The 12,627-nt window shown below is 40.0% G+C and overlaps 1 protein-coding gene across 4 annotated transcripts in view; it reads left to right on the top strand.

Moving 5' to 3' along the window:
• The window catches only part of PIKFYVE (phosphoinositide kinase, FYVE-type zinc finger containing), a 55,676-nt gene that overhangs the window by 9,012 nt on the left and 34,037 nt on the right, over nt 1-12,627 (top strand). For all 4 annotated transcript variants that reach the window (XM_065751144.1, XM_065751143.1, XM_065751142.1 and 1 more), the window contains 6 exons: nt 1,904-2,075; nt 2,734-2,941; nt 4,072-4,161; nt 7,290-7,428; nt 9,568-9,725; nt 11,206-11,317. In XM_065751144.1, the coding sequence (XP_065607216.1) occupies nt 1,904-2,075; nt 2,734-2,941; nt 4,072-4,161; nt 7,290-7,428; nt 9,568-9,725; nt 11,206-11,317 (879 nt within the window). The remainder of the gene's footprint in view (nt 1-1,903; nt 2,076-2,733; nt 2,942-4,071; nt 4,162-7,289; nt 7,429-9,567; nt 9,726-11,205; nt 11,318-12,627) is intronic.

The raw sequence follows: 12,627 nt of genomic DNA, 5'->3' as shown, positions 1-12,627 counted from the left end.
ATATTTTTGGGGGTGAAACTCAAGCCAGGACATTGAGAATGGCCCTTACTTATTTTTCAACTTTTGCTAGATTCTGAAGGCCTTGGAAATTTTCTGTTAGGTTTGAGGCAATTGAAGAAGTTAGTGTTCAAACAGGCAGGGTGCAGCAGTAAACTAATAAGTCTAGATCCTTCTCTGAAAGTGGTCTTTCAGTTGTCAGCATACTGATGTGTACAAATGCTAATGCCTTGCTGCCCCTGCCTGCAAACACATCTTGCTTGAGTCACTTCAGGCAAGTTTCTTCCCGCAGTGGAGTTGGCTTAGCTCTACAGGAGACCACATTGCTATTGTAGAAGGCACATGCTACATCCTGAAAGGTTAGCAGTAGTAGCTCAGACTAACGTCAGAGTAACAGGTTTCTGTTCTGAATCCTTCCTTGTCAAGGGTGCTAGCTCCAAACTGAGCAAGACAGAGAGCTTAGATGATGCTTCTAGTTTTCTTCCTCTGTACTTCTCCCTAAATACAGAGAAATCAGCAATGGCTGATTTTCTCAACACCCAGCCATGAGTAAATGTAACAGAAGCAATGTGGTCAAGGTAGTGGGTAGGGGCACTGGAGGTTATGCATATGAATAGAATATTCTATGATTAGAAATAGCCATTCTATTCACATGGTAGAACAGAGACTTGGCTCATCCTGCAGAACCACAGCAAAAACTGTTTATCAGTGTACCCTGCAGCTTTTCAGCAGTTCTTTGGCAAAGCTTTTCCTGTGGTTTTCTCTGCTTGAAGTTTATTATTCATGTTAAAGTTGTCTAGACTTAGCTTGAACAGTTATGGTCTCTTTCTCTGTGTGAGGTATCATGGATGAGGGAATAGTGAAATTGCCATTATGGTCTTTTTGGTCTCAAAGTTGGTTTAGCTGATATGATAAACTTCACTTTATGAACATGCAAAGATAAATGGAAATCTAGGATATACTTTTTCTTTATGTGAAAACTGGATTACAGATCAGCTTTCTTTACTCTGCTTATTCTTGGCTTGTTTTAAGAAAGTTCATGCAGTACTCTTCCTAAGGGAAAATCCCATGTATTCAGTTCCTCTAAAAGGGCTTATTGCCAGAATTGAACTCTAGCAAAGAATGATTCACAGTCAGAGCTGTCATGTGACCATTAGCAGTTGCCTCCATCCATGCTGATTGTAGCTGACGTGCTCGGAATTATAATTGATAGATTCATCTTACTTTGTTTATAGCAACATCAGCACAGAAATTTCACCTCTTTGTTTTCAAGCCTTAAAAATGTGACAGAACAGTGGCTGCACCCATGCTGTCTGTCAGTATATGGCATTATCTGTCTTCATGTAGCAGTTGACCTGAAGTTTTTAAACTACATCAGTCTCAGAGTCAGGTTTTACAACTGTTTACTGAACAGTGAGGAGTTTGGCCATGTAATAATCAGAGTACATCCCAGTGTTAGCTATTGAAATGATCTTGCATTGCAAATTCCTGATAGATTAATTTACCCCCTGAAAAATCAAACCTCAGCTGATACAAAATTGTGCTGTTTGAGGACCTGTTGTGCAAGGAGCAAATGAAAAGGGAGACGCAATCAATGATCTGTTGCTTCTTATGTGCAGCTCATGGTTTTTGGTTAGTTTATCTTCTGGTTTCCCTCCATTGTTGAATGAAGAAGGCAAAGGCTTGTTAGATTTAATCTCACAGTTTAAGAACTTTGTCTTCTGGCTTACTGTAAAACTGTGGAAAATAACTTCTGTGCATTCATATGTTTATACTCAAGTGTGCGCGTGCACAAATGTGAAAAAGTGGTATTACCCTTTAATATGCACAGCCAACAAAGCAATCATTAATCCTGAACCTTCTTTTTTATTTACAAGAAAGTCTTCTGTGTTGCTTTGCTTTATAGGACAGTGACTTGAAGCAGTACTGGATGCCTGACAGCCAATGCAAAGAATGCTATGACTGTAGTGAGAAATTTACCACTTTCCGTCGGAGGCACCACTGTCGACTTTGCGGGCAGATCTTCTGTAGTAGATGCTGCAATCAAGAAATCCCTGGAAAATTCATGGGCTACACAGGTAGGGTTTATTCACAGAGAAGTAGAACATCTTCTGTGTGCTCAATTCTGTTTGGACTATTACATTTCAGATCCTGGCATCTCCCAGATATGCTGCCTCTAACAGGCTTAGAAGTAACCTTAAGGGATGACAGAACCCAATTCTGCCTTTTCTCATGTGTGTTGTTGGCTTGTGTTTGTATTTGTACCAACACTGATGACAAAAAAAATGTGTCCACTAAGTAATAAAGTTATTCACTACAGAAAGTGGGCCATATGTTCTAAATGGAAGGTAAAGGGAACTCTTTCACATGCTGATCACCAAACTCTAGGTGTTTCCTGATGAAAATTCCTGCTTCCAAATGTTGACTTATATGTCACGTCTTTACTAGCTATTGTTGTACCATGTGCTCTTTCTCTTACTCTCCTAACCAATCTCTCTCCAACTGATCATGTGGTAGGCATCATTTGATTTGGAGAAGTTTCCTTGGTATTTAATTTCATCTGGGGTTTTCTTCTTTGTGGGAATGAGAGAACTGGACTTTAGCGTGCAACAATGATTTGAAAGAGGAAATCCTTCTTTTTCTCACCACTGCATACCTGTTCCTGAAGGAACAGAGTACTCTTTGTTCCTGTTCACTTAAACTGCCTGTTTCCTTTTTTGTTGTTGTTGTTTTTAGGGGATCTCCGAGCTTGTACTTACTGCCGCAAAATAGCCTTAAGCTATGCACACTCCACAGATAGCAGTTCCATTGGAGAAGATTTAAATGCTCTGTCAGATTCTGCGTGTTCAGTGTCAGTGTTGGATCCTGGTGAGCCTCGCACTCCAGTTGGGAGCCGTAAAGCCAGCCGCAACATCTTTCTGGAGGAGGATCTAACCTGGCAAAGGTAAGGTGATGAGCTTCCTTTTGAGCTCTAGAGTCTTAACTGTGCTTTCAGGCTGTCATGTGATGTGACAAAAGCTGGTGATTAAGGAGCATGTAGAATTAGAACAAGATTCTAATCCTGTGGATGGTTTTCATATTCTTCTCATCAAATTGAAATATGGAAACGTTTCTAGCAGAGTTTTAAATTATTTGAAATTATGTGGTTTCTGTATGTGAAATAGTTTTCATCAGAATTAAACCTGAGAGTTCAGTGTCTTCCCAAAATAATGTCTATAAAATAAGGCTGTCTCCTGCTGTCGTGTGCTACAAAGAAGTGAGAAAAGGTATTTAGGAGAGTGTTTCTGTATTTATTGTCTGACGCTACTCTAACTTCTAAGCAGCCGGGACCCAGAAGCATGCCCTCCTGCCTCAACTAACTTGAAGTGTTAAGTCCTTTGAAAGTCAAAGAGTAGAGTGTTCTGGTCAAGTATAACTCCTTGGATGAAGTTGCATTGTTTACATTTTCTCATGAGGAGCATTCATTGTGTTGGTAACATGTCTGTGTCTCAGGGTGCAACCAATACGTTCGTTGTCCGTGGGAGTGTACTGACTTGGATCTCATAGTTTTGCAAGTAGGAATTAATGTTTTAAGTATTTGTGCATCTGCTTTCCTTCCTTCCAGACTGAAGGGAAACAGGGCAGAGGCAGTAGTGTTAAACTATTACAGATGCTTTTCTGTATCTTGGTATGAGCTGTGTAGTGGTAGATGCAGTACGAACAATGACATCTGTAAAGATGATGTGTTGGAGATGGGGGCAGTGCCTCTACCTGCAAATAACTAACTAACTTGCACTAAATAGCAAGTTATAAAAGGTGGACAAACCTGTATGAAAGGGATATAAGGAAGGAAGGCAGGTTAATATAAGGGGGGAGGGAAGCAGAACATGAGTCTGAAAGTAGAAGTCTCAAGTGCTGCCCCCGCTGATTTCATTGCCTACAGATGGGGAAGGATTTCCGTATTATCTCATTGATTTAAGAGTAGTGGATGTGAAGATAATATTATGATGAACTGCGCTTTAATTGGAACTGTTCTGATGTTACTGCATGTGTCAGATCTGTCAAACGTCTGTAATACACACCTTTCTCCTACAGTTTGATTCACCCAGACTCTTCAACTACAACACTGTCTGCACGCCTTGGGTCTGTCCAGGAGGATGCGGGGAAGTCTCCAGCTAGAAATAGGTAAACTAATCATATCTGCATGTTTGCTGTACTGTATGCACTCATTGCATGCCCTTCACTCTAAAGCCTATATTTTGCATTTTGTTTTTACAAAGCATACAATTTCATGTCTAAAATGAGATTCTCTTGGCTAAAAGACCACTTAAGTGTATGTTCCTGTTAAAAAAAATTTACTACTTTTGAGGAACCTGCAGTTTGCTACTGAGTAATTCATATGGTGGTAAAGAGGAAATAAAAGAAAGGAAATGGCTAAGAAAGGGAGAGTTTCAAGACAGCTGAACAAAAGGGAGCAGTAAAGAGACCTGGTACTGGGAGGCAAAGTCTGAGGTCAAGAGGGAGTAGAGATGTGTTGTTTTTGTTTTTCCTGTTGTTTTTGTTTTGTATTGTTTCCCACCACCTTCCCAAGCCCCAATCCCTCTGCTGATCCATTAAATGTAATCTTGTTACAGTTACCTGGTTTTCTTAGGCTAAAATCTCATCATAGATCTTTATGTGGGAATGCTGGAATGAGTTTGAAATGTTCATGAGAGCTTTAGTATAACTTGTGAGTGCTGGATCTTAATCCCATTAAATAGTCTGGTATTAGAAGAACAAGTAATTCCTACTTCACAGTGCTTCTGCTATGTTTCTAGTTAAATATTTTCTTCGTGGTGAAATTGGAGAAATAAAGATGAGACAAAGATATGAGGAGCAGAGCAAAGGTGATTTAAATTTCGGTCTTAGAACCAGGAGACATTCATCAATTTGTTTGCATTGATATTCCATGAATACAGAATGTGAAGTGATTTGGAGGGTTCTGGCAGGGACAGCAAAGACTTGGGAACTGAGCTGGGAAGGATGATGGGTGTGCGTTTCAGGGTATGGACTATTTCACATCTTCTATGTGGTGGGAGCAGTTAAGAGGAAGTGAGCACTGATTGTACAGATGAGGGGTGAAGACCTCATCTAGGGGGAATTAAATTTGGTGAATAACCTAGTAACAGAAGCCAGTTCTGGGCAAACTTGACAAGGAGTCCAGTTAAAAATTCAGTGGTAAATATCTGCAGTGATGTCAAGAGACCTTGAGGATGTTCTTCTGCTTCCTGTGTTGGCATTGCCTATTTTAAAAGCTTTTGTTGTTTGTTCGTGCATGCAGTGGGAGGAGGATTCTAAGCTGGTTCTGGCAGGCCCAAACTACTAGTTCAAGTTAATTTTCTCTGCCTATTCATGACCTCACTGCAGTATTTAGCCCTCTGGGCTCATGTTTGAGGAGTAGTGATCAGATATAACTCACCTCTGCTGAAACTCTGAGCATGTAGAAACAAGGTTGTGAGCTTCTTATTTAAAGAGTGTCTCTGTCATTTATAACTGTATTCTACAATGTAATCTCAGGGCCAAGCAGTACTAATTTTTAGATCTTTCAAAGTAGCTTTAGTTATTTGTTTAAGGCAGGTTTGACCATATTTCTTTGTAGATGACAGATACTAAAGAAGGTATGTAGATGCAATTAAGGGAAGTTACCTTCTGTTATTGGTCTTTTCTGTGGATGAGAGATATGTGATACTGTTCCTCAAATCAGTGAGGGGAGGAAGTGCATCAATTAAATGTTGCTGAGGATTAAAACTTTTCTGCAGGTTCTTTTAAAGGATAGGGGTTTTCGTTACAACATCTCCATCTGTTTTTAGACTAGCCAAATATGTTTGAGTCTGGGATATCATTGATGTTGATAAGAACATAGATATGGAATGCACTGTGACTATTCTAGCTCTTGCTTAATGTCCTTTTACGTAAACTAAAAATCCCTGTTGCCTACAGATAGGTAGCACAGTTAAAGCAGCTCTTGTGAAACAACTTACTTCTGGGCTTTCATGTCAGTCTCATATGCCACATAAGAATACTCTCTGTTAAGATGCATTACTCTGCCTGTCTGATTTATCAATTCTAGTTCTTTTCAATGTACAACATCTGAACAGTGATCTGATTGGCAGAGTTCTAACTTGCTTTGAATAACTAGTGCAGAATTTTTTTTTGCTATTGTGCCTTAGTGCATACAGATGCAATGCCAAGATAGTTTCCTTTTGATTCTGCATAAAAGGCTAAAATGGACTCCTGCTCAAGAAAGAAAGAAGGAAAAAGTAGTTATTTTGTGCCAGCTGTCCCTTCAATTCCTACTTCCTTACATTAGCAATGCCAGACTAATTCAGCTTTAGTATTTTACACTCAGGGTTAGCCATATCATCCTTAGAGAATTCTTGGGAAAAGTCAGAGTGTCTGTTAATAGAGCCTACTAATTGTCTGGCTTTCATTCCAAAGGGTAAGAGCTGGCAGCAGTTCTTGCCACTGGGGCTGCTGCAAGCCACTTGAATCAGTGTAGCATTGAAATTCTGAGTTTCTCTGTTGCTGTATGCAGAAGCATTATCTATATGCACTCCTTACAGCACTGTTGGTGTTGCTAAACTTATATTGCGTATATCAGCTGCTTTGCAATGAGAAGAATTTGTACTGTTTATTCGGAGGCGTAATCTAGCTATGGGGTATTGGAGCAGAATTATTTGGAAATTGTATTTGCATTTGTAGCTTTGCAAAATACTGTGTTTGTATTGGAGTACCTAGCCTGGATTTCCTAAAAGCTGGGCTGAGATCAGGTGAGTGCTTTATATCACAATGCAAGGGAAAACTGCTGACTGGAGAGACCACCAAGTCCAGCAGACAGATTAATTTTTAAAATTTTTTCCACTGCAGACTCCTAGTGTATATATTTCAGAGATTTGATGAGGAGAAATTTTGAATGGTTCAAGGATAGGGAGAATCTCAGTGCCCTGTAGTAAGGATCTTGGTATTAACTGCCCTTGCTGGCATTTGCCTTGCCTCCAAAGCGCTGGACCAATCTGGCATCTCATTCCTTTCCCACTCTGTTCAAGTGCAGGCACATATGTATTGTGGTGTCTGAACTTAGACTAACTGCTTTCTACAAAGAGCTTTACAAAAAATTTCATTTCACTTGGATGTTCCACCCCAATACACTTAAATTCGTGGGGATCCTTTCTTCTCCTTTGACTTAATTTCTTCCGTAGTGTGCCACAAGATCACTGCTCTGCTGAAACGCACTATGAACATTTACACTTCCATCCTTCTCTCCTGCACTCCAGATCAGCCAGCATCACTAACCTGTCACTGGATCGGTCGGGTTCACCAATGGTGCCTTCCTATGAGACATCCGTCAGCCCCCAGGCCAGTCGCACACATATGAAGGCAGAGACCAGCGAGGATGAGCGCAAAATCCTTCTGGTATCTTTCAGGCTTCTGTTTGTCTTGCTCTGTGAAAGCAATGAAGTTTGGCTTCCTTGTGTCATGCAGTGGGAGTTTCTTGCTGACTTTCAAGGATCTTATCTGAGCATTCTTGCCTAGGCTGCTCCTCCAGGTGGTGCAGAGATGGAGGATATTGACACTGCTTTGGGCTTTTCTGTCTTCCTGACATCATATGCGGCATTTGCATAAATATACATAGATTTTTAGTATTTGTTACCCTGTGGAGTTGGTGTATGGTGGGTTTGTGTGTATTATACTTTCCACTGCTGCAGTTGTAACCAAGTGATCTGTTTCTGTATTTTTCTAAGTTCAGATTTTCCCCTTCATAGGCTACTTAAAGAACAACTCTAAATAGCTATTTCAGAATGTTTCTCTGAAGAATGAGTTGAAGCTGCTGCAGCTTATTGGACCAAAACATAACTTGACCCCTCCCCTTGTTTGCAGGATTAACATTAATATTTCTTGAAAGGTTGTGACATACTTTTTCAAGGAAAGATCAATGTGTAACTAAATGTTCTATGTAGTCCTATTGTCCTCTTCTGCTGACTAGAGTATTGTAGGTAGCAATTACTGAGCACTGTTAAATAGAATATGGTGTTTCTTTTTGCTGGTGGAAAGACAGGTCTCCAACAATTGAGGCAAAACCAATTGGGGAAAAGGGGAATGTTATTTATGCTCAAAGACTGAAAATTACTTTCCATTGCCATATTTAAAATAAGGAAGGTTACATGCTATTTTGTTACGTATTTGCCTGATGTCAACAGAACGCAAGTAAATCAAAACACTCTAGTTCCTGCCTAGTTGTACAACTCTGTAAATGGACAATCTTGTGAGAGGGAGGCATTTTTAAGGCATGACTTTACATCTCCATACCCTGTGCATGTTAATGCAGAAACAGTAAAATCTGAAACACTATTATGAATGCAAGTTGGAGGAAGGATGATCAAGGCCTAGTCCACTTCATTTTCATTTTTTGGTCTGTTTTCTTCTTTGAGGAAGAAGAGGTTTGTTAGTATAACTTTGTTTTTTGTAAGTACAGTAACACTGCATTTTCTGTAGGTTTTGCTGGGAATTCCTACTGTTTCTTTCTTGTTTAATTTGTGGAGCTGACTGTATCAGAAGGTAGTTGAAAAGTTCACATACTCCGTTCATAAGACTCAGGAGCTTTGCTTATGAAACAGAGTAGGGAAGATGTATGCTCATGGTTTAAATACATGCTTCTCTGAATTAGAGGCAAAAGTCCCAGAGTTTAAAAAAAAAAAAACAACAAAAAGCTTCACTGTGTTTTGCCAGTTTGTTCAATTTCCTGAACTCACCACATGAATTAAAATTAAAATCCAAGGTAGGGAAACTGTTACATTGCCAATTGCATCAAATCCTATGATCCTGTGGTGCATTCAGTAACTGACCTATTTGACAGTGGACTTGGTGTGGCAGTAAAGCTGCTTACATTGGTGCTAGGATGGTGCCCAGGGCAGCCAGTGATGAAGGTAATAACAGAAAGGCAGCCCAGTAACAGAAGTAAAACTGTTAGATCTCAGAGCGTTCATTGAGAAAGTGGAATGATGTGGATTTGGCAGTTAACTGAAATGCTGAAATTGATTAAAGTTGTATTAAAGCTCTTTTGTTGTCGCACAAAGATGGAATGAGTGAAGCATTTGAAAAAGTGAGCTGCAGTGGCACTTCTCCATCCTTTGCTGGATTCTGTTGCTTTCAGAATAATCCCAGGTTATTTTCCAGGTTGTTCCAACTCAGCAACAATAGGTTCATGTGGGAAAGCAAAAGGGCCCAGGAGGCAAGCTAGCAGAAAAATTTGAATGGAGCAAAACCAAAGTAAGATTTGACGTGTGTGCTTAACAGGCCTGGAAACAAGATCAGGGCATAGGCTGAAGAGTTCCAAGTGATAGGAAGAAGAGACTTAGAGCTTCAAAAGAGGGTTAATTAAGTTGGTTAGAAGACAAGGGGGGACAGAGGACAGCTTTTTTGTTTAGTGTCAGAAGCTAGCAATGTCTAAAAAAAATAATACAAAAATATTCTATACTGAACACTACAGAAGAGAATCTTCTTGAAACCAGTGCTGAGATCAGACCACTAGTACTTATGTATCCCTCTGTCTAGGACTCCGTCCAGCTGAAAGATCTATGGAAGAAAATCTGCCATCACAACAGTGGGATGGAATTCCAAGACCATCGCTACTGGCTGCGGACACATCCCAACTGCATTGTGGGAAAAGAGCTGGTAAACTGGCTCATCAGAAATGGGCACATAACCACAAGGTAACCCTGGTGCTTTAGGAAAACAAATGTCTTCTGACTGGTAGAAAGTTGTGAGTTATAGCTTATGTAGGTTAACTTTGATTCCAGAGAGAGACCCTTTGCAAGAAAACAAGAAAGAAGGGGGCCTAAGGCAGTGTATGGGACAGTATCACTCAAATAGGCAGAGAGCAGCGATTGTATTACAAAAACTCTCAAAAAAATGTATTTTTTCAGAATTATGTGCTCTATTTTGGTAAACAGTATGCAATTTGCAGGGTCACCAAGCTATGCATTTCAGATATCTGTTTGCAAAGGTTCCTGCTTTGTAATGTGAAGGTGAAAATCAGTGTGTTCTCCTACCTTCACAAGGGAGTTTTTACCCACGTGAAGCATTTCTTTGTTTCTGAGAGGAGGGAAAAAATACAATCTTTTCAAGCCTAAAAGAAAGCAAACTGCTGAGTTTACTGATATTCCCAAGGATGAGTCTGCCCTTGGGATCAGAGATCACTGTTAATGTTTGATAGCTAAATTTTTGGTGGAACTGGTTAACTCTTAATGCTGTAGATGAGTATAAAGAGTCAGATGTATTTAACTACGCAAGAAGGAGATAAAACTAAGATTGCTTTGATATTTATAGAGCCAGTGTCCTCACTTAGCAGAGATGTTTGATATATGTAACTTAAGCTGAAGATTTTGAAGGAGTGCAAACAGTATGTCTTGTCTGTTGTACATCTCATTTGTTTTTAAAGCTCTGACAGTTTCTTCATTTAACTCAATTCTTGAATCATTACACTCCACCTCTCCATAGTACTTTAAGAAGTGTCCAGTTGTTTTTGACGGTAGAACATGGTGGAGTAAAACATCATAGTGTCAATGGTTTATGGGCTGGTTTGGCCTGGTTCTGTGACTAATGGGACGGGGGGACCCATGGACTCATGCGCTGGGAAATGGAAAGGGGAACAGGGCAGGGAGATTAACCTAAAAACAAAACAGTGGCAGTGATCTGAGGAGGAAAGCTAATTTACTAAATAAGACAGTTGGAATGCAAAGTAACGCAATATAACACAATATAATTGGAATTGAAACTAATGAATAAAATGAGAGAGTGTCAAAAAACCAGAGGCCTTACTCTAACACAGAAAGCAAGATGGCTAGGAGCACACATGCTGCTGGGATGAGCCAGAAGGAAGAAGAGAGCTGTCTTGTGACTTACCAATAGTTTTTTTGTTTTGTTTTTGTTTTTCTCCCTCTGAATGGAAAAGGAAACTCTTTTGGGGGTACGTAGTTCTTCTTCTCTTCTGAGGCAGGTATACCTGGAACTATTGACGATGCATAGAAATGGAGCATTAACTCTACTCCCAGTGTACTACATGATGTTATGATGTGGAATACCAATAACAAAAAACCATAAAACCATGACACATAGCAGATGATATTTTCCGCTTGTACCGTAAACTGTATGTGTTTAAAAACAGAAAACTCTCTGCTCTCGTACTTCCAGGGTTCAAGCCATTGCAATAGGGCAAGCACTAGTTGATGGACGCTGGCTAGATTGTGTCAGTCATCATGATCAGCTCTTCAGAGATGAGTATGCCTTGTACCGACCATTACAGGTAAAAGGATGAATCTGACTTGGGAGAAAAGGGAGTAAGACTGTTAGGATTCTTACTGCTTTTGGCTGCTCATTAGAATATTTTTAAATTATCTCAGCAGCCATTGTGTGTTTTCTAAATAAGTTCTCCAGTATAGAGAACTGGAGTCTACACCTTTTTCCTTAGTGGCTAAAAGCCTGAAGAAGCTGCATTTGCCCAGAAAGCTTTGGAGCTTTGTCTTGTGGAGGATGAATTGCTGCACTTAATGCTGTCTACAGAAAAGGAGAGGATCTCCAGTTTACGCCAATGCCTCTCATGGTGGGCACGTATCAGAAGCCTTACAATGCCGCAGTCAGTGCGTTTGACAGCTGTGCTGTATGTCATGTGCATAGTCTAGGGTCTGTTATGCAATTACCGGTATTGAGCTTTGAACATTTTCAAAGTGTAGGTATTTTGGATGTACTATGTTTGAACATGAGATGGCATCCTTATCTCTAGTGATGGCAGCAGTAAGGAATTCAGTACCATGGCCGTGTGATGCAAGACTGGGAGGGATTCTCTATTCAGCTTTCCAGATAGGACTAGCTAGTTTGAGAGGAATTCAGGGAACCTCTGACTGGAAATTGTATCCTACCATATTTCATTGCAATTAAACTTGCACTTAGTTACAAGTCTTCAGTGTTTTTCAGCTTCTCACAAGGGAGAATGGTTCCACTGTTCCATGAACATAAGCTAGAAACCTTACAGGCCATTAGCTTCATGTTTTCACTGTGTGTTTAAGCTTTTGGCTACACTATTTCTATTACTAGAAATTACTATTTACTAGTTTGCTATAGTGTACCCTTAACTAGCAAACACTTGCGGATCTGTGTTTGTAACTATTTGCAAGGGGATCTTGTTATTCCAGCCAATTCTCATCAGCTGGAAGTTCTTTCTGTATGATCACTTTTCTTCCAGCATAAACAAGATTCCGGAGAAACTGTTGTTAACTGAGTTAGCTTGTTGCATTTACTGTAACCAGAAGAGTGATAGTGAGAATTTACACTTGGGGTGCATGGAAACATCAGAATGGCTTATTGTTATTCATTAGATTTTTCTGGGTTACTTGGCACTAAAGCTAGGCTTTGTTTCGACATAGCAGTCCCAGCCTGGCTTGTGAGTGAAACTTAGAGCTTCTGTTTGGTCAGCCGCAGAATTTCTCCAAATCAGGCTGCACCAAAAGCTGCCTGATTCTGAGGACAGGATATGAACATCATCTGCTTCTACTGGAGATAACAAGCATTTAAAACTGCTTCCCTGGATATGGTTATAGAAAATGTGCAGCAGAATGA

The sequence above is a fragment of the Cyrtonyx montezumae genome, unplaced genomic scaffold, assembly GCF_038088225.1.
Source record: "Cyrtonyx montezumae isolate F1298 unplaced genomic scaffold, pur_monq_1.0 scaffold_7, whole genome shotgun sequence".
NCBI classification, from domain to species: domain Eukaryota; kingdom Metazoa; phylum Chordata; class Aves; order Galliformes; family Odontophoridae; genus Cyrtonyx; species Cyrtonyx montezumae.
This window is presented reverse-complemented; position numbering and strand designations above follow the sequence as displayed.